The 22,213-nt window shown below is 40.0% G+C and overlaps 1 protein-coding gene across 1 annotated transcript; it reads left to right on the forward strand.

Moving 5' to 3' along the window:
- Nucleotides 1-11,677: 11,677 nt before the first annotated feature.
- Nucleotides 11,678-21,098, forward strand: LOC145481534 (putative caffeoyl-CoA O-methyltransferase 2). Its single transcript, XM_081460025.1, has 6 exons — nucleotides 11,678-12,040; nucleotides 13,568-13,673; nucleotides 15,396-15,520; nucleotides 16,793-16,847; nucleotides 17,592-17,725; nucleotides 20,590-21,098. The coding sequence occupies exons 1-6, from the start codon at nucleotides 11,759-11,761 to the stop codon at nucleotides 20,746-20,748; spliced, it is 861 nt and encodes a 286-aa protein (XP_081316151.1). The 5' UTR covers nucleotides 11,678-11,758; the 3' UTR covers nucleotides 20,749-21,098.
- The last annotated feature ends 1,115 nt before the right edge of the window (nucleotides 21,099-22,213 follow it).

Raw genomic sequence — 22,213 nt, forward strand, 5'->3', positions numbered from 1 at the left:
TTTAAGTTTGTTTTTATTATTGGCTCTGACCTGGATCTCTCGATATTATTTTGTGACACGAAAGAATTTTCAATAACTGAACTTGATCGCACAGTTTTAACACCAATATGACGCCGAGATCTTCTAAGCTCCGTGGTGTTTTTCGGCAATTCAGCTTCGCGCTGAATGCCTTTCCCTCTTGGGACATTTTCAATCCTAACTTTTACAATTTTTTTATTGCTCTGTTGTGTGAATATGTCTTTGCTTGCTACCTTCGATGGAGCTGACATGGGTCTTTCCTTCACTGCCTTACTCGACCTCCTCAGAAGCGTATCTGAACACAGCATAACACTAAGAGACTGTGTTCTTAAAACTCGTGGGCGTTGAAGATTTTCAACATCTCGCGACGCCACGGAGCAGCGATATGGCCTTACACGACGCCCTGCGCGAGCTGCTGGCCTGTTTCTGCACCTTAACAGCTCTAATGTAGCTTTCCTTAGGCGGCGGTTTCGATACCAGTACAATAATGGGTTGAACAGAGAGTTTAACAGAAATGTTGTTTCTGCACATCGTATAATCGAAACGTGGCGGAGAAAAGGCAAAACGTCCCGAAAGAGATAAACGACGAAGGTCGGAAAACTCAACGCTGCAAAGAAAACCGTTAGCCAGAACGTCGTGGACGCAAACTTTTTTTCAAGCTTCCTTTTGACCAGGACATTTACTGAGCTGTCTTGTGTTTTGTTCCGTGTTCGCACTGCGAGATAAGCTTTGACATAAAAATACGTTATAAGAGATAAGCAGACAAACCAAAAAATGGTCAAAATGACATCTACGACTAATAAAAGTTCACGAGGAACGCCAGCAGCTTCCATTATAACTAATGAAACAACTATTACTAATGACGATATCCATGCAGTTCTCGTGTACTTGTTTACACGGTCTCTTGTAACAATAGCCTTGTACTCCATCCATTTCACTACGGCCACATATCTCTCCCAAGCAATCAGGAGCAGGTGAAAAAACGACGCCCAGCAACCAACATGCAGAAGAGACACACTTATGATATCTATCGTACAGACAACATTCACAGTCAAAACTCCCTGGATAATTAACAAGTCTAACGCGATTGCCACAGGCATGGTTACAGCGCCCACTAAAAGATCAGCCAAGGCCACGCTAGACAACAGGATGTTTGAATTTTTTTTCAATTCTCTTCTCGTCCTCGCTGCTATTATCACCAAAAGGTTTAACAGTATGGTAACGGGACAAGCAATGGTCGTGATGGTAACAATTACCTTAAAAACGGTTGTCTCATTTACGTCCCAGATGTATCCTGGTGAGTCCGGGCAATAAAACATTGACCTCGTTTTGTTGGAAGGATTGGTGAGTGATTCGGTGTTCTTCATTGTCGTGATCGATACACCTCGTTAAAATGGATGATTGCATAGACTTAGTTGTTCGACAGGTTGGTTCCCCTTTGGTTTTGCAGTGTTAGTGTCTTCTTGTCGAATATTTGCCAGTCTTACGCTTGCTCCACCGAGTGGAAAGTACGGTCACGTCGCAAATGGCGTAAAATGTTTGTTTCCACTGATCTCAGACGTGTCGAGGCAGTGGAGTGACGTCAGAGGTTGTATTCTGGGCGTTTGAAATCTTGTCAGTTGGTACTTTTTTTATTTTTTATTTTGTTCAAAATATATTGTGTGTATTGAGTCAAACAGTAATTTATTCGACTGGCTTACTCTATTCAGTAATTTCTATAATAGCTGCAGCTGATCACTCAGCCACATGTTCGTCCAAAATTGTTTTGTTTGAGACAATTCTTAATGAATGTAGTTAATTATAAAGAAAACAGCGTTAGTGGGTTGAAACGTGAGCAGTTCTTATATAGGCTGAATGCGAGAGAGTATTGTAATCGATCGCGACAGGAAATTTTCTCGACAAAACTCAGTGGTGGTTTTGTATCAAGAAACAATCCAAATTGAGGCAAGTCTCCCCATCGGAAAAAGAAAGAGAGAGGAAAAAAAAAAACATCTATTTAGCTCATATTTTAATATTTTAGTTCTTCATCTGCGATCGATGTTCTCTCAATATTTGTTAATTACCAACTCAGACATAAATGTCCATGATAAACAAATAATTTTCCAAAGTAGCTTCAGGTCCTGAAACGGGACAATAAAGAAAGTAAGCTGTCTATTCCAGTGCGCCCATGCACATACCATTTCTAAGTTTGGAGTGTTTTGGTGTCTGGTAGCTATAGCCACTGGCATTTTGAAGCCGGTTCAGTTTTACGAATTAATTTTGTATCGTTATTTAAGTCTAAACACTATGGCCCGATTATTTAAACGAAGTTTAGACAATGCTTATGAAAGTCGTCGTCTAACCCATGCTTAAACCATGAGTACCGATCATTTAAACGTTGTGTTTCCATGACAGTGTTTAGACAGTGTATAAACACCGACTAAGCAACAATAGTAAGTTAAACCAGATCAAAGGTGCGTTTAAACGCTGTTTAACGATATTTTCATGGTCATACATATTTCATGACACCAATCCTCAAGCCAAAGAATGCAGGAGACGTGCGTACGTACGCGTTCTAGGTGTGTTATTGAGGGATGCTTTGGATTGCTAAAGCGACGTTTTCCGTGTCTGCACTTGGGACTGCGCACCGCATAGGCGAATACCCTCGTCATTATTGTGGCCACTGAAGTGTTGTATAATTCCGCCCTTTTGCATCGAGAGGAAGACTTTGATGAAGACATTGAAGATTAAGATGTTCTATTTGCCATTGTGGCTGCAGCAGACGCAAGTGGTAATGCCAAACGCCAGCTCATTATTTCACGATACTTTGCTTAATAAGATTAAAGACTAAATTAAATTGCATGTAACATTCATTGACAACAAAATAAGAAACAAAAGAGAACATTCACTGCAATCAATTAATCTTTTAATTCTTTTGTTTCGAAATTTATGATGGTTACATTTCATGACATGAATATTTCAAAGTTCAAAAAAGGTCAAACTACAGGTTGGTTTACGAAATCGTATGCAGGTGGCAAACCAATTCCCATGTTATTGCCTTGGTTCATTAGCCTCCATTCTTTAAGCTTTAGGACCTTCATTTTTAATGTGTGTTCGTCCCTCGCCATGGACAAAAATGGCCGGGTCTTCCTCCTCAAGGGAGTCTGGTCTTTTGCGTTTGCACCTGTCAATGTAATGTTATTTGATGATCAATAACAGTGAATTATATAATAAATCATTATTTTAAAAAAACCCAGTTTTTAGAAGCGATTGAAAATTACTGTACTTCTGACTATCCCCCTTTTTCGTGACTTTTGCCACTCCTTTCCTGCTAATAACTTCAAGGTCAGCAAGTAGACTTGGCTCCACTTCGCATGTAATAACTTCCCTCTCGTCTTTGTCCCGCCTTAACTGATCAAGTTCCTCTCCCGCATCATCATCAAATTCCTGCTCTAGAGGATAAACTGAGGCTAGGATTATGTCCGCTACTTGGGGAGGCACTTTTCCTCCACCAGTTTTTCTTGCTTCACGACGATAAAATTCATTTTCCTTTTTCGACTGCAGTTTCAGCGACCTCCAGCATCCTTGAAGCTGACTAAGGTCTCGTTTGATACCGTTGGGATTTGGGGAGTTAAATTGAGTTAAAATTTCCTACCATACCGTTGCCTTTTTTGCTAACGTTTTACTGTCATGGCCTTTGCGTGCTTTCCACTTCTGGAAAGTCTCTACCCAGTTCGGCCAATAAAAGTTTTTCTTGTCCGCTTAAATTTGTTGTGCGACTTGTTTTAGAAGCCATGTTGCAGAGACAACCACTAACTCGAAATTTGCCTACGAAATAACTCCGCAGACAAAACATTTCCCCGTGAGACACGGTTTAGCCACTGGCTCGAGAAAACACGGTTCAACCGTGTTTCAATGATGAATTTTAAAGATCGTTTAGCCATTGTTTACCGAGACGTCTAAACCGTGGCTCAGCCCTAAACAATGATTAACTTAGACTTCGTTTATAAACAATCGTCCCTATCTCTCCCACGCTGGTATCTCAAGTTTTCCTAAGCGAGCATTCGTGAAGCGAATGTACTGTGATATTATTTACAACAAGATACAGTGCTCGGTATGATTGGTAGAACCATTTACACTTCTGGCGATTGTACTCCACTCTTTTTTTCCTATAAAGAATATATTTTATAAGAATATCGAGGTTGAAATTTGCGAAATTTTAAGAATATTTTAAGAACAAACCCGTGGCCGAGTTTTTGAAAAGAATATAATTTTGTGGGTTGAAAATTTGTAAATGCAATAAAATTATATGTTTTAAACTAAACTGTACAAAAATTCTTCCTTCCCTAAACGGTAATTACAAAACCAGCCAAAAACACCCAGCAATATCTAATTTCATATTTGCAAGAAGTTATGCTTGTCACATCAGGCTTTATTGTATGGCTGTGTCTCACAAGGACTGGGAGCTACCGAATTCACGAATTTGATTGGCTGAAATCGATAGTGACCGCGGTCTACATTTTCCCAGCTAGACCGGCATCTAGACCGATTACATTTTGCCGTGAAAAGGTTGCAAACTAAATACAAAAATATTGACTATTTTCTTCCAAAATATTAGTTCCAGAAAATACCCATATTATGGAAGAGCGAAGCCTGATGAGGAAAAAAAGTAAAGAGGACGAGTTTGGCAGAATTAAGTTCAGCTCATCGCCGTTCGCAAGTAAAATGTCAGCTAGTACAAACCAGTTACATTAAACGTTCGGCCTGTACTCCCGACCACGGTCAAGATTCTCCCATACAGACCTCCTGCTCGGTTAATGAGAGCTAATTATTGCCCGCAGTCTGGCTAAAAAATTACGTCAATGCTATCAAAGTATAGAACGTAATAAGACAGATAATTTGACGTTTTGTCAGCATACTCCACTTTTTATTCCTATGATCTAACAATATTCACAAGATTATTTTTAGCCTAAAATCGGCCGGAGAAATAAGAATACTCAGAAAATCAATATTCTTAAGAAAAACGAGTGTAGCTGCAGCTGATCTTTCAGCCACATGTTCGCAAAAAATTGTTTTGTTTGGGACAATCATGATTCTAAATAAATGTATTTAATTATAAAGAAAACAGTTGGGTTGAAAGTAAGCATTTTGTAGGCTGAATGAACGCTTGACAGGAAATTTTGTCAACAGAACTCGGCGGTTTTGCATTAAGAAACAATCAAAGTTGAGGTAAGTCTCCCTATCAGAAAAAGAGAAAACACATCTATTTAGCTATATATTGTGATATTTTAGTTTTTCCTGGTCTCTCAATAGCTGTAAACCCATACATTTATGTCCAGGTTAAGCAAATAATTTTCCCAAGTAACTTCACGTCCTAAAATGGGGCAATGAAACAAAGTAAGCTGTATGTGTGTATTCCAGTGCGCCCACCTGCCATTTCTAAGTTTTGGAATGTTTTGGTGAAACATGTCTGGTAGCTATAGCTACTGGCATTTTGAAGCGTTCACTTTTACGAATTAATTTTGTATCTTTATCTCAGTCTAAACACTACCTTCCTCACGCTGGTATCTCAAGTCTCCCTAAGCGAGCTTTCGTGAAGCGAATGTAATATGATATTACTTACAACAAGATACGAGTTTTATTAAAGAGTATATTTTATAAGAATAACGAGGCTGAAATTTTAAGAATAAACCCGACGCTGAGATCAGTTTGAAATTCGAGTTGAAATTAAGTGTATGTATGTATGTGTATGTATGTATACGGTGCTCGATGTGATTGGTATAATCCATTTACACTTCCGGTGATTGTACTACACCGCTCTTTTTTTTAAATTAAAAAGTATATTTTAAAATTTATAAGAATAACGAGGCTGAAATTTTAGAATATTTTAAGAATAAACCTGAGACTGAAATCAGTTTGAAAATAATATAATTTTTTGTGTTGAAAAGTTGTAAATTCAATACACTCAATACAATACAATACAACACACCACAACACAACATCACACCCTACTACAGCACAGCACAGCACAGCACAGCACAGCACAGCGCAGCACAGCACAGCGCAGCGCAGCACGACACAACACAACATTGGATTAAATGTAAAAAAATACATTTTCCGGCGATTGCAAGCCCGGGGATCTTGGAAAAGTATAAATATATCAAGGTACTGAAATAATCATGCATTACTACTACGTTTGTACAGTTGTATGACGAGTCTGCTGTTACCTCCTAACAATCCATCGTGCTAAGACCCTGGGAGGTGTGATTGAAAAGCTACGCATTCAAACTTCTCGTAGTGAGAACGTAGTAATTCGAATTTTTCGTGGTGAGATCCTTGAAGATCCTTGAAAGATTTTCACCAGGGGTTGTCTCAAAATATTGTATTCTTAATAATGTGAAACTCAGAAAACCTTGAAGACCAGAAATACTTATGGAATGTTATTGTGTAGCGAGGAAAAAGCCAATAAGGTGGAAGAAAACTGAATCACAAACAACAGCGGTAATTAGGTTTCCTCGCATGTCTTGAACTTTATTGTGATTGATCAGTAGACAATAGTTTTTGACGTGTCAGAATCAAATCAAAGTATTCACGATTTTCTGAAGTTTCACAATAATATTTTCGCGTGCAAAAGCAATATTTGTGTGATATGCATATAAATCTATCTAAAGACACTGGTAACTAAAGCGCTTACTGTATTTGATTTTATATTTGCAATAAAATGTAATAAATTACAAATGTTTCATAATCTCCGAAATTCGCGCTGAGAAATCCTGTGCACTTTTGGAGGCCCATGTAGCACGCAAGTAGCGTATAGGGAAAATTTCAAAGTGGCTATAGACAGAGGATGCATCTTCGAATATGTATTTTTATTCTTGCAGTACGTTTCCTAAATTAAGTTTGTGTTTTGCGCGGTATTTCAATCAAACAGTTTTTTTTTTTCATGTTGCATTTATGCCGAAGTGCTTGTCTTTCCTTCACTTTAGATGGCTAAAAAATACATGCATTTCATAGACTTTTCATAGAATCCGAGCCAATCCTAATTTTTTGGTGGTATCATTTTGTAGGAAATCATCTCTGGTCTGGGATCATTTGCAGTTCCGGGATCATTTGTGGACTGGGATCGTTTGCGGGCCTGTACAGGTCTTAGCGCTACGTCTGAAACCTGGTCTGAGAGCTGCGAAACCAAGTTTATCTCTGTACATCTAAAATATTAAGCGGATTGAGGTAAAATTCATATTTTTAGTAATAGTTCATCAAGGGCTAATATTTTGTGATTTTTTGTTTTCAGATTTTTCATTTTTTTTTTGCTATTGCACGCTGCCAGTTGAAAAACAATGTCATGGCTCTTTTATAAGGGGCAATGTCAATATTTTTCAACCGGCACACCCACAAAACAGGACCTCGGTACTTCTTTGAGGTTCTTTTCAGAATTTCCAACGAGCATCCCTGTCTTTTTTATATGGGAGTCGCCCTGGGTAGAACTATCTGGGATCATTTGCAGTCCAATTTGATTTTTTGCTATTGCAGGCTGCCGGTTGAAAAATAGTTTCACTGCTCTTTTAAGAGGGTCAATCGGTAAATATTTTTCAACCGGCACGCCTACAAAACAGGATGTTGGTACCTCTTTGGGGTTCTTTTCAGAATTTCTGAGGAGCATCCCTGTCTTTTTTTATATGGGAGTTCTCCCGGGCAGAACTCCACGAAGATAAGCTAAAGCATACACATAATCCACCGTAGGAAAAAAGATGGCGGCTATACATTTTACCACAATGCCCCGCGAGTCTAACAGAGCCTATAAGGCACAAAGAAAACTAATTTCTTTTACAATATTCGTCTCTGTTCCAAGGGCATTAAGTAGCCTAGGTTTCAAGATTTTATAACGTTTCTGTACGTTTTTCTGAACGTTGTTAAGGTTTTCGTGCGCTAAGAACTATGGGTAAATGTACCAGTCGCCATCTTTTTTCCTACGGAGGATTACTTTTAGCAATCAACGTTATTTGTGCTGTATTGTTTCTAAAGAGAATTTAAACATTTTACAATGTACTAATTTTCATTTTCGACATGTTTGTTGCCAGACATAACTAATTGTGACATCAATTAAAAAATGAGTAATCAATTGGTAATTGATGGACAGTCATTTGATTAGTCATTGATTAGTTCTGATGATTAATGAGTAATCGGTGAATAATTCACTGATAAGCCACAAAATTTTCATTGATGACGTACAATGACTGTACCTGATGCATCACACTTATTTTCTTTAGTAGCATGCAATAACAGAAAAGTCAAATATAATAAGCCAAAAAATGTCGGAAAATTGTGATAGATGTGCAGCGTAATAATATATGTGCAATCAATTGAGGCTTCTTGGTGTAGAAGACCCAGTTGACGTAAAACAATAGAACACCGCCCATCAAACCTATTTTTTTCATTGTATTCCTCATTCCTTTGTCCTTTTGTTCTCTATTGCTTTATGTTAACTGTCTTCCACACTAAGTAAGAGCCGTAATCGTTTAGTAACCAATAGTATCAATGGCTAATCAATGACATTGATGAGTATTCGTTTGGCCAAAATCCTTGTAGACTACGAGTGGTCCCTCTTTCGCTTAGTCCGTTGAGTAAGACTGTAAATAAACTGTGAGGAAAAGATGGCTGCTTGAAATCTTCTTTCGCATCAAGTATGATGGACTAAGCAAAAGAGGGACTACTTGTAGTCTAAAAGAATTTTGGTCAGCCATTACTCATAATTTAATCACTGCAAAGAGTCATTGACCATATCAGTCGATTACCCATTGATTATCCATCAATTTCTCATTGATTGGCATTGATCATCGATTAGTTACGTCTGGTGGAAAGGGAAGAAAAATCAAGGGTTTGATAAATCAAGATTTCACTGTATTGAAAATTTATAAAATAACTGAGATGCTATGCACACTTTCGTTGTTTGATAGGTGTGTTTAGATGAGAGTGTGTAAACATGGTTGTTTTTCTTTTCTTTTTTTTTGAGAAATATTTTATAAAAGCAATAAAAAGACTTACTCTTCTTTGTTTACATAGCCTCATCAAAACTAGCCTGCGTGGCCGGCGTTCACAGGGGGAGGGGGAGGGGGAAACTAAAAGTGCGAAGGGCAATCCCCTTCCCCTGATCCGGCTTCGTGCTTCTAGTTTCCTTCTCTCCTGAACCCTTTGAATGCTGGCTACACAGTTACAACAAAACATTCGGGGATCCTCTGAGTATCAGGATCCCATCAAACTAGGAGATAAGATCCTGAATGGTGTTTCCGAAGTTAGATGTCTGGGGGTCATTATTGACTCCCAGCTCTCTTGGAACAGTCAATCAGAGCACCTCTGTAGATCTTTTGGAAAGAAAGTAAGGCAGCCTAAAAGGGCCCATTAACTGATCTTTTCGAGCCGTTGCTAAGGAAAATTTATTTTCATAAAACCTCATCATTTTTAGTTAGTTCAGAGTTATTTCATGTGTTTTAACTTTTTCATGACCAGTAACACCAGTGATGACCTCATCAGGCCACGCCGTTGGTCATGTGACTAATACTGAAAAAATGCAAAGGCTCCCGGGCAAATTACCTTATCGGGACTTTTTCTGAAAAAAACATGATTTTGAAAATGGAATGCATAGCTATGTTTCAAAACTCGTCAAAAAAGGCTCGATTTAATGAAAAACCGCATTTCCTTTAACGTTTAATGAAACCGGAAGTGCGCCCGATATATACTGGAAGCTACCCTATCAGTGCGTGAGCAATTTACATTATCAGCGCACTTCGGTAAGATCAAACAAAGCCATGCGGAGTTAGTTTTCAGCCCTTTCTTTTGCTCTTGTTTTTCTGTTTTTCTCTTATTTTGTCTTTGCTTGTACTTTTTTTAGTTTGCATCTTGTGAAACACAAAGAAAAAACATCTAAAATGTGAGCGAATTTGCAAGTCATTGAGTTGTGTTTATTTTCTGCGCACAGGCTGACGTTAGTAACCAGAAGTTAAATTTCACCTCCTTAGCAATGCATGCAAGTGCGCGCATGAATTGATTAATAGGCCCTTAAAAGATTTAAATACTTACCAACAAGCACATATATACTAGAAACAATTTACTTTGTCTCTACCATTACTTATTGTGGTTTAGTTTGGGTACTAGCACACCATCATTGATGAATGAGCTTGAACATATTGATGCAAGGGCAGCTAAAATTATCCACAGACTGTCATGGGGTATGCTAGATCATTATGCCCTAGAAACAACTGGATGGGAGCCACTGTCAAATCAATATAAAAAGAAACCACTTATGTTTTAATGTACAAAGGAAATAGTAACATCACCCCAGATAAACTAACAAATCTCTTTAGTACTGCCACTCCACACTGTAATCTCAGACATAGTAATTCTTTTGTACTACCCAGATTCAACTTGGACATTGGCAGAACTTCCTTAAGACACAGAGGCCCACTAGCTTGGGGTCTAACCCCAACCTCTCTCAAACAGTCCCCCTCCCAAAAGAACTTTAATGACTTTTTGAAACAACGTCGTCACAAGAATTTTGTTAAAAATATCGGCTTTCTGAAAGATTCGTGTATGGTCTCTCATAAGAATTAAGACATTTTTGGAATAGCAATTTTAATCCCAAAGAATTTATTCATTTGATAATAGCATATTTAGTATACTTCCAAGCCTTATTTTACGCAAAATGTGATGTAGTTTTCCCTTCCATTATATTAACTTAATATACCCCTTGTTACATTTTCATTCCTTTTATTTCCACCTATTTTATTCCTAACAGATTACCATTGTTACCCAGCATACTTTTTATTGTAGACAGTAGGTCCACATCAGCCTCTGGCTGCCTTTAATTTAACCTACTATAACAAATAAAGTATATCTGACCGAATTCGCAAAAAAATGCGCGCATTGACTCAAAGACAGTCCCACCGGCCAGAAGTCCTCTGACCACCCCCCTGGCTAGGAAATTGGCCCCTCACCCATGCACGTGGCATGGACCACTCCAGCAGGGTGCCGGGTCAACGCAAAACCCTCAAACAAGGTTCAACAACCCGAGTAAAACACTCCGAAACACAGTCAATATCAAGGTTATTTAACACTGAAAACTCAAAGTCCAGCTAGCTGGGGTTGTCAGTACAAGACACCCTCCCCTCCCCACTGCTTTTGACAGCTGGCCGCCAGCAAACCACCAGCTGATAGGCCAGTGCCTGGGCCATGTGCCTAGCCTGGCCGTGAAGGAGACCCCCCCCCCCCCCACCCCCCGCCCTCTCGCCTGGGTTAAAGGTCGCTAGCTTAGCCTTTGCGCCTGAATCCAGGCGAAAACCTAGACGGCATGTTTTTGCGGAATCTCTCAGATATATGTATGTATGTATCATCCCAAACACTGCTCGCATATTGATGATGGGGTCTTGCTTATGAATAATTTTTCGGGGCAAACTAAATGTGGCAAAACAGTATTTTCAACGCTACGTGCGCCATATTGTTTGATGCTTGGGTTGATTATAATCTTGTTTCAGTCATAAGCTCCGTTGTAAACCGTGTCAATCTTCTCCATCCTCAACCATCGTTGTACCTTTATGGTTTGTTATTATCTCTTTGATTATTTTTCTATCTTAGTAAATGTCTATTTTCAGGTATCCTTCAATTCCAAGGTAATTTTGTTCGTGGCCAATATAACTCAAAATACCGTGACTGAGCTGCTTTTAAATGCAAATTTCAAGATAAAAATGTCACGTGATGTTGTAACGCCGTAATGCGACTCATAATTTCGCAGGCGCTGACAAGTTTGAATTTAAATCGTGTGATACATCTCAGAGAGATGTCTTTTTTGAGCGAAAACAAGTTGTTTTTCGGAGCTGTGGGCATTGCAGTATCATCCGCAGTAGCAGGATTTGTAGCTGCTCGGGTTCTTGGGCGAAAGAGCGATGAAGACTATAAAGAGACAAAAATGCACATGGAAATTAACAGCCCAGTCACAAAATATCTTATGGAATATGGACTCCGAGAGCCTTCACCACTCAGGAAACTTAGAGAGGTGAGAATGTAATGGCAGATAATTAATTTTACGGACGAATTTGATGTAACAGCTAAGCAACGACATTTTCCAACCAGGCGGTAAATAAGCCATCACTCTCACCGCAATCAAACGAAAGAACAACATCCTAAAGATCCTGGGCCCGGGGTCGCTAAATGATCGGCAGCTGGTCAAGGTTTTCAAATGACTAAATGACCAGCACTCCGATACTTTTTGACAAATGTAGGAAATCGAACAAACCGGTCACGACCAAACTATCATAGGTCGAGTAAGAAGTATGATGCAATCCGGAAGAACTTTACTAACTTTATAGATTTCAATTCAAACAGTTTAAGAGTCTACTAGGTTTACTTTTGACAAATTTAAAGAATCGAATGAACCGATCATATACAATCTATCTCATGTCGATTGAGAAATGTCATGCGATCCAAAAGAGCTTTATGAATTTCACTCTAACGGTTGGTATATGTACAGGGATATCAGTGTAGGATTCGAAGGCTGTCAGGTCGTGACATCATGTCGATTTCCTATCAAGCGTGGCGCTTGTTCGTGGTGGGAAATTTGTAGCACACCTCAGACGTGAGTGAGGTCTGTCCTGTTAGATCCTTGTCATGCTACTCATGGTTATGATCGGTTCGTTAATTTTTTTTAAATTTGTCAAAAGTATGAGACTGCTGGCCATTAAGTGATTTGAACGCCTTGACCGGCTGCTGGTCATTAAGCTTTGCTTACAATGAATTCCTTCATTGTCAAATCAATAAATGAAAAATAACGGCAAGGCATATTTCTAGAAATAACGATGTGATGAAACATGTAATTAGTAAAGGTGAAATGAAAGCATTCACGACAGGTAAAAGTTTCGCGCGAATGGAATCCGCTTGCGTTTTCAGTTTCATCAGAGTCGTCACGCAACGCTTCTCCCCCACTAAGAAGCTTTGCGTGACGACCCTAAAAACGGCTGCCAAGGAGACTAGTTCAGTTTCAGTATTCGGTTTCACATCTACCAACAACCTGACAAAATTCCGACCCAGTAGCAAGCGAAGGCCTTCTTCCAGAATTCCTTCCCTCACAAGGAGAAGACCACCAAGCTATTATCATCCGCTTCTGGTGAAAGAAAAAGATCAAAATCAGTTGTGCACAGAATTCTTCCTTAACAAATGGAAGACTGGACTCCTTGGGAGCTTACCATTTAGCAAAAAAATCTGGAAATTTCGGTTGAAAGTCAAATGGAACAGCAATTTTCGGGAAAATTTCTTCGGAAATTGTAGACTACCTCCAGGCCAGAGGTAGTCCTCTTTTTCCACTTGGAACAGAACAGCGGAAATTTCCTTACAATTTGCTAAATTTTCCAGTTTCCAGTTTCCAGTCCCTCATTAGCCGAAAACAATTACGAGAAATTGAATTGCAAGTGGTATCATATTACTTGGGAGGAGAGGGGAGGAAGGTAATACTCAATTTGGTAAGTGGGACGATGAGACTATATGTGTAATGGCATATTGCATTAATTTACTGATTTCTTTTTTATAGGCAACCATGAACCATAAATTGAATCATATACTCTGCAGTGCTGATGAAGCTCAGCTTATGAGATTGCTGTTGCAATTGATAAAAGCGAAAAAGACTATAGAAATAGGTAAGGATGGTAATATGATCATTATAGCTGTGCTATTAAAGTGTTATTAGTGCTAAACCAGGCAACCTCATCATCATCATTATTTTATTTAGTAATGCAGGTTACAAAGATTATATATATTATATATAATAAAATGTGAAATAATAAACAAAAAAATTATAAAATTACCCCATGGTCTTTAAATATACAACTGACAATAATCAAATTAAAAATAAATTCAGTATCAAATCAATAGACTAATAAAAATTTCAAGCTGGTCTAGAAACTTAGGTACAATATAATAAATCTCGATCTGTCATAGCTATCATGGCTTTCTTTTTGTTGCATGGCTCGATCATTCCACCTACTTAAGAAGGGCTAAGCCCGAAACGTTTAGTTTATAAGCAACCATTTGACACTTTTTAGAGCCTTTTTAGCCTCGTACTTAATTTATTGCATTGTGTCACGCATCTTTTGAGTTTTTTGCTTATTCCTACTGACCTTTCTTATCTTTTCAACTGGTCCACCAACTGGGATGCCGGTTGGCAAATCCCCATGTATAAGTGAATGGTTCAAACAATACGATTCACTAATTATCACGCGCTGAACTTTAGCTGCGAAACATCATACAATTTGATCTAACGTAAATGGGACTTGGGATTCTTTATCGTTCAAGATAACCAAATCTGCACTCTGCCAGGTCCTTGGCAACCTATCCACAGGTCTCATTCCTGGACAGATAAACAGCTGGTGGCTCTTAAGCTAACTGTGGAACTCATTTTCATCAATTTGAAGATGATGAAGGCAACTTAATCGCTGTAGCGAGTTAGTGAAGCTGATGTTTCGACCATTTATTAACATTTTGCTCTGACGATTAGGACTAACGCTCGCAGCTCAACAGTTTCTTTAGAAACTAATACCTTTGCATGTTATTTTCGACCTCCACTGTTTCCTTTACCATCTGGTGCCCAGCACAGGTTAAGCTTTGTGATTTTATCAGCGTTTTTTGTTAGAATATGACAAAGCCATGTCTTTTGTGCTTTGTTCATTGATGATCCTGACATTTGCATTTGAGAGTTTCTACGCCATCATATGCTGCCTAATGTCCCGGATTGGTTGCTAATGAGAAGCATGTTCTTTATGATAAGCATCACAATTTCTCATTTTCATTTAATTCATTTAATTGTCATTGTCATTTGAAGAGCTTACCAAAATTCTATCAAGATATAATTTCCCACTGGAAGAAAATTAATAGCACTAAGCTGGAAACAAAAGGAGATGTGCTAAATCAAATAATATGGAATAATCAGTTTTTTATAATAAATAAAAAATAACAAGTCACCTTTGAATAGTTATAAGTAGTGTGTTGTAACTTGTTGTGCATGAAATAATAATGATAAAAAATCCTGACCTTCTTATGTTGTGTTTTACTTACGGTGTTGCTTTGGAGCCATGAGATCAAAAAGGAACAAGCTCATTTTTGTTTTCCCAGCATGAAATAAAATGCGAACCTCATGGCAAGTTCAAGCTCATTTTATTTACACTCATTTTGGTTACATAAAAAGTTGTTTGCGGTTCAGAGAAATACCAAATAAGAAAGAATTCGAATACAAATTCGAAATTATATTAAACTATTAAATAGTGTGCAGTGGCCAGAGGAGTGACCACTAACACAGTGAAACTATTGAGGAGGATAATGGAATACACAGGAAATATAAATGATGACAGCATGTTTCCTTTCAGGTGTTTATACTGGCTACAATACTCTGAGTATGGCCATGGCACTGCCCCCAGACGGTAAAGTTGTGGCATGTGACATAACAGATGAGTATATGAACGACGTGCAAAGTCGGCGTTTCTTCAAAGAGGTTAGTCATTCACTGATTGGAAGATACCACAGCAATCGTGGCCAATGGCCAGTTCCCTCTATGAGATGCACCTACAGGGAATCACGGTAGTTGTATTCATCATCTTGGACAGGATGTTTGTTTTGATGAATAAAACAACCATTATTCCCTGACCTTAGCTTAAAGTAAGGCCTGGTTCACAGTATTGACATACCAGACTTAATGACATAATCGCTCATGTCGATAATGTGAACATCGACATTAAGCCAGGGAAAAGATCAGTTTTTTTTTCATGATGTCGTGATGTTCTTGCTGTTATGTTCCACTTATGTCATTATGTCGGGATGTTCACACTGCAAACATAACGGCATGACTCCCTTCCTATGTTGTTATCTCGCTAGTGTGAACTAGGCTTAAGGAAGCCTGGGATCTACAATTGACCACATTTAATTCCATGTGACCACTATACAACCATCTCGCAGGGTTTGCACTGCTCCTGGACTAGAAAACTCCTTGAATATTCTTCATTTTTAGTTACTCCTGGAATCTCATAGTTACATTAAAATGCTTTTTTTAACCTTTTCCATGAACTTTTGGGAAGCCTTGTACTCGAAATGCAGAATTTTGTAATCATTTACGCCATAACTTTCCAAGATCCGGATCCTGGAATTTCACATTTACATCTACTAAAACTCTTGGAAGACCATAATCTCCATAAATCTATCAAAACCATACCTACCAACCCCCAGAGTACAAAAACCTGGAGGCGGCTAGAAATCTTTGCATTGTAAGAATATAATTTTCGACAATGTCTGAATACCCTCCGACAATCACCCGAAGGCCTTCCGAACGTTCCCGACGTCTCGAAAATAACGAAATTAATGAAAAAAAAAATTTAACAAGAGCCACAGTAGGTAGTTCCCGGGAGATTTGGTGCTCTAACCGGGAGACCGGGAGATTTGATGAAAAACTTGGAGACTCCCGGGAAAACCGGGAGAGTTGGCAGGTCTGATCAAAACCATCAATAATTATTAGTCTCGGACATTTTGCGCTTTGTACAACTAACGTTTTTCATCACGACATTGGATTGGCCAATATCAAATCACGTGGTAAATATGGGACGCACACTGGTTACCTCGGGTAGTCGAGTTTTCAGGTCACAAACCAAGGTGATATGCTTCTGCACAAACTTAATGCAAATTGGAAGAATACAATTGTTGAAACCACTATTACATGTACGATATTGCAGCTGAAGTTCAAAATGTTCAGTTTGTTTCCTTTTTTTCTCCACAGGCAGGTGTTGAATCGAAGATAGATTTAAGGCTGCAATCGGCCACCGCCACTTTAGGTAAGAGATATTAATTGAGAATAACTAGTTGCTCCCACTAAAGAGTAACTTGCAAACTATTGCCTTGCTCTATAAATCCTGGTAATGGCAGTCACACAATGAACAGTGGATAAACAAACAATAAACCCTATTTAGCGCGAAAAGATGCTCGGATATTTCTCCTTGGAAATTATCCGTTGCTCAAAGCTCGCAGTTTTCCTCGAGCTGTCCTCTCGGAGAACTGTTCGCTTCTCGGAACAGATAATGTCCGCGGACAAATATCCGAGCATATTTTCGCGCCAAATGGACGCTATTGTGTCTATTTTCCTTCAAATATTTTTCGCATATGCAGTCATGTGACGCCAGAAATAAGAGCTAACTGTAAGCGATGACTTTTTATTAAATCAGGTTTTCACACTCCTTAGATGAGGTTGGTAATTTAAAAATTTCCGAACATTAAATGACCTTGACCAGTTTCTCTAGCATGAAGCGATTAGGGATATTATTTCTCCCCCTTGATGATATACGGTATATTGTGGGTTATCCCCCATCATCAAACATCCCCCACCCTAACCCGGCATTTAATTGTCTTAGCAATTTGCCGGACCGTGAGAATACAGTATCACGTCTAAGAACCCAACAAGCGGTAACTCGCTTATAACCCTCGTGTTCTCGGATCGCGTATTGGTTGTCAATAAAAGTCTTGCTTCTTTATCTTATTTTAGCAAACTTTAAGTCCGTATCAACATTTATGTTGTATTTCAGATGAACTGTTGTCTGCAGGAGAAGCTGAGAGCTATGACATGGTTTTTATTGATGCTGATAAGAAATCCTATGACGATTACTACGAGAAATCGTTGCAACTTGTTCGTAAAGGCGGGCTTATAGTAGTTGACAATGTAAGTGATGAAACAAGCTGTTGGTTATCACCAACAGAACTGGAATTGCTTAATTATTTTGCTTGTCAAGCTAACTCGTTTCGGTAGACCCTTTACAGGTACACTATCGGTGCTTCTGCACTTCACAATACCCCCGTTTAGGTCGACACTTGGTCGGTGAGCAAGCTGACATACAAGCGACACTTTACCGACACATTACCGACACGAGAGCCAACACTTCACACCGACACAGTACCGATACGTTGACCGACACTTCACCTACACGCTATACCGACACTTCACCCACACACTAACGATATGTCGACCGACACTTCACCGCTACACTAACGATACGTCGACCGACACTTCACCGACATACTAACGAAACGTCGACCGACACTTCACCGATACACTAAAGATACGTCGACCGACACTTCACCGATACACTAATTAACGATACGTCGACCGAAACTTCACCGATACACTAATTAACGATACGTCGACCAAAACTTCACCGATACACTAATTAACGATACGTCGACCAAAACTTCACCGATACACTAATTAACGATACGTCGACCGAAACTTCACCGACACACTAATTAACGATACGTCGACCGACACTTCACCGATACACTAACGATACGTTGACCGAAACTTCACCGATACACTAACGATACGTTGACCGAAACTTCACCGATACACTAATTAACGATACGTCGACCGAAACTTCACCGACACACTAATTAACGATACGTCGACCGACACTTCACCGATACACTAACGATACGTTGACCGAAACTTCACCGATACACTAACGATACGTTGACCGAAACTTCACCGATACACTAATTAACGATACGTCGACCGAAACTTCACCGACACACTAATTAACGATACGTCGACCAAAACTTCACCGACATACTAATTAACGATACGTCGACCGACACTTCACCGATACACTAACAATACGTCGACCGACACTTCACCGACACACTAATTAACGATACGTCGACCGAAACTTCACCGACATACTAATTAACGATACGTCGACACGTCGACCGACACTTCACCGATACACTAACGATACGTCGACCGACACTTCACCGACACACTAACGATACGTCGACCGACACTTCACCGATACACTAACGATACGTCGACCGATACACTAACGATACGTTGACCGAAACTTCACCGATACACTAACGATACGTTGACCGAAACTTCACCGATACACTAACGATACGTTGACCGAAACTTCACCGATACACTAACGATAAGTCGACCGAAACTTCACCGACACAGTAACGATACGTCGACCGACACTTCACCGAGACACTAACGATACGTCGACCGAAACTTCACCGACACACTAACGATACGTCGACCGAAACTTCACCGACATACTAACGATACGTCGAGCGACACTTCACCGATACACTAACGTTACGTCGACCGAAACTTCACCGACATACTGACGATACGTCGACTGACACTTCACCGATACACTAACAATACGTCGACCGAAACTCCACCGACACACTAAGGATACGTTGACCGACACTTCACCGACACACGAACGATACGTCGACCGAAACTTCACCGAAACACTAACGTAACGATACGTCGACCGACACTTCACCGATACACTAACGATAAGTCGACCGAAACTTTACCGACACACTAATTAACGATACGTCGACCGACACTTTACTGATACGCTAGCGATGTATCGACCGAAACTTCACCGATACAGTAACGATACGTCGACCGAAGCTTCACCGACACACTAACGATACGTCGACTTACACTTCACCGAGACATTAACGATATGTCGACCGAAACTTCACCGATACACTAACGATACGTCGACCGACACTTCACCGATACACTAACGATACGTCGACCGAAACTTCACCGACGTACTAACGATACGTCGACCGACACTTCACCGAGAGACTAACGCTACGTTGACCGAAACTTCACCGGCATACTAACGATACGTCGACTGACACTCCACCGATACACTAACGATACGTCGACCGAAACTTCACCGAGAGACTAACGATACGTTGACCGAAACTTCACCGACATACTAACGATACGTCGACCGACACACTAACGATACGTTGACTGACACCTCACCGATACACTAACGATAAGTCGACCGAAACTTCACCGACACACCAATTAACGATACGTCGACCGACACTTCACCGACACACTAACGATACGTCGACCGAAACTTCACCGACACACCTAACGATACGTCGAGCGACACTTCACCGATACACTAACGATACGTCGACCGACACTTAATCTACACACCGACGGGTCGACCAACACTTCACTGACACAATACCGATACGTCGACCGAAACTTCACCGACGCACTACCGACACACTATTCGTCAACCGACACTTCAACGACAGAAGGATACGTCGACCGACACATCACCGACACAGTACCGACACTTCAACCGACACAATACTGACTGGTCCTCTGACGCGTCGACGACACACTTCCGACACGTGAACCAACACTTCACCGAGACACTACCAACACGACGACCGATACTTCACTTACACATTACCCACACTTGAACCGTCAATTCTTCGACACACTATATCAACCTACTCTTCATCGATGTACTCAGTACCAAGGCGCCTGCCTACACTCTTCTCTGTAACAGTAAAGTTACTTGAGTTTGCCAAAGCTGGTAGAGTCGGTTGAGTTAATATCCTTCTCAGCCAGTCATGCAAATTTTGTCTTATTTTTTTTTTCTTATTTGGAACTGACATAAGTCAATTATACCAGATATGAGGTACGTGTTTTGCTACTTTAAGTCACCATTACTTACCGATGTTAAATTTTCTCTATAGGTTTTGTGGGGTAGCAAAGTTTGCGACCCTGAAAAAAGATTTTCAGATGAAGAAACCAGATTTCTTCACACCTTAAACGTGAAGATTCACGGAGACAGTCGTGTTGCAATAAGTTTTCTTCCATTTGCAGATGGTGTTACTCTAGCGATGAAGCTGTAAATTACTGTTGTCAGTGTAAAATACTGCTCCATAACAGTAAACTCGATGTCACTAATAAATTTGTCAACAGTTTTTTTTGTAGTAAGTTACCTCAGTTACATTTGCAGATGGTGCTACTACATGAACAGCAAAACGCTGTTAACTATTCCAATCAAATACTGCTATTAAAACGTTAGCTAGGTGCCAATAATTTACTTGTAATTGGTTTTCTTATGTCCAATGCTTGCCATACCTCGTGTAAAAAGTCTGCGAAAGTCCTCTTTCGTATGTGAGTTGAACTCCGCTTGATCCAGAGTCTAAAGTTTGGAACATACATTCTTGTGATAATGGGTCCCTTGAATGAAACCCATGAATTTATTTATTTTATTACGATTCAATAAATACTACAAAAATACAAATAAGCCATATGGACGATCTGTATCCCATATAAAAACAGACCACCAAAGGGAAGAAAAACATAAAGTAAAATCCACTCACCTCTTCGCATTAAATTAACAATTTTCTATCTTTTGCCTTAAAGGCTCTCAGATTAAATTCACAGCGACTGCTCAATGGCAGTTCATTCCATTTATCTACAATTGAGAATTTTAGCACGTTATATATTTAGGTCAGATGTACGTTCCTTGTCGGGATCCTTGAACAATGCACTCTTGGTTTGCTAGTCTGCGAGCAGGCTCATCGCGCGCACTCGGCCACGAAGCGATCCGGTAGGGAGGAGTCTGGTGCCGAGGCGCCTATAAAGTAACAAGGTAAGAAAGGGAAGTGCTTCACCTTCGCCGCTATTACGCCTACTCCTCAAACATGAACCTGCTCGGAATGCGATCAAGCCTAGGTTACCCTAGGTGACATCCTAGGCTCAGTTTCCTGCCTCGAATCACGGACGCACGTACCGAAACACCGATAGCGCGGTTTGTTTTGTTGTCACCTACTCACTGGATATGGATAAAGCGTATGCGCATGACGTCATGGCAGCCATATTGGTGTTCCAGAGCAATGAAACGGTGACCATGTTGGTGTACCAAACCAATCCTTTAGGAGTTCAACTCTTTTCTTATGTAAACACTTTCTTTTGTTCCAATAAAATTGCATGGCTGCTGGACGTGAGTGAATACGCTCTATAGTGATTTACCCTGTGGATAGCGTTATACTGCCATTGAACAACTGGGGACTGTCCGGTGGGGAACGCCCATTTGAAAAGGTCGGGGATGCTCGTCCACTCGCTTAGGGATATAAATCAAGGATTCTGGTCTCAGCTGCGGTGCTGAGGACTAAACGCCACCCCGGGAATTTAGAATAGCTAAAATCACTTTGCATACGTTATACGGCGGCTCGGGATGAGCCCGCAGTACGAGCGGCAGTCAAAACTGAGCTGTCCTTCCGATATGACACGATAATAGCCTTTTTCTTCGCAGCTAACAAAAATAAAGACAATGCTTAAGTTGGTTTGACCTCTTCTAATAGTTAA

This window comes from Orbicella franksi, chromosome 3 (assembly GCF_964199315.1).
Source record: "Orbicella franksi chromosome 3, jaOrbFran1.1, whole genome shotgun sequence".
Lineage (NCBI taxonomy): Eukaryota > Metazoa > Cnidaria > Anthozoa > Scleractinia > Merulinidae > Orbicella > Orbicella franksi.

Coding starts and splice junctions, on each gene's coding strand:
- LOC145481534 (XM_081460025.1), top strand. CDS start 11,759: ATGCGACTCATAATTTCGCAGGCGCTGACAAGTTTGAATTTAAATCGT. Junction 13,674..15,395: donor GAAAAAGACTATAGAAATAG/GTAAGGATGGTA, acceptor GTTTCCTTTCAG/GTGTTTATACTGGCTACAAT. Junction 17,726..20,589: donor GGCTTATAGTAGTTGACAAT/GTAAGTGATGAA, acceptor TTTTCTCTATAG/GTTTTGTGGGGTAGCAAAGT.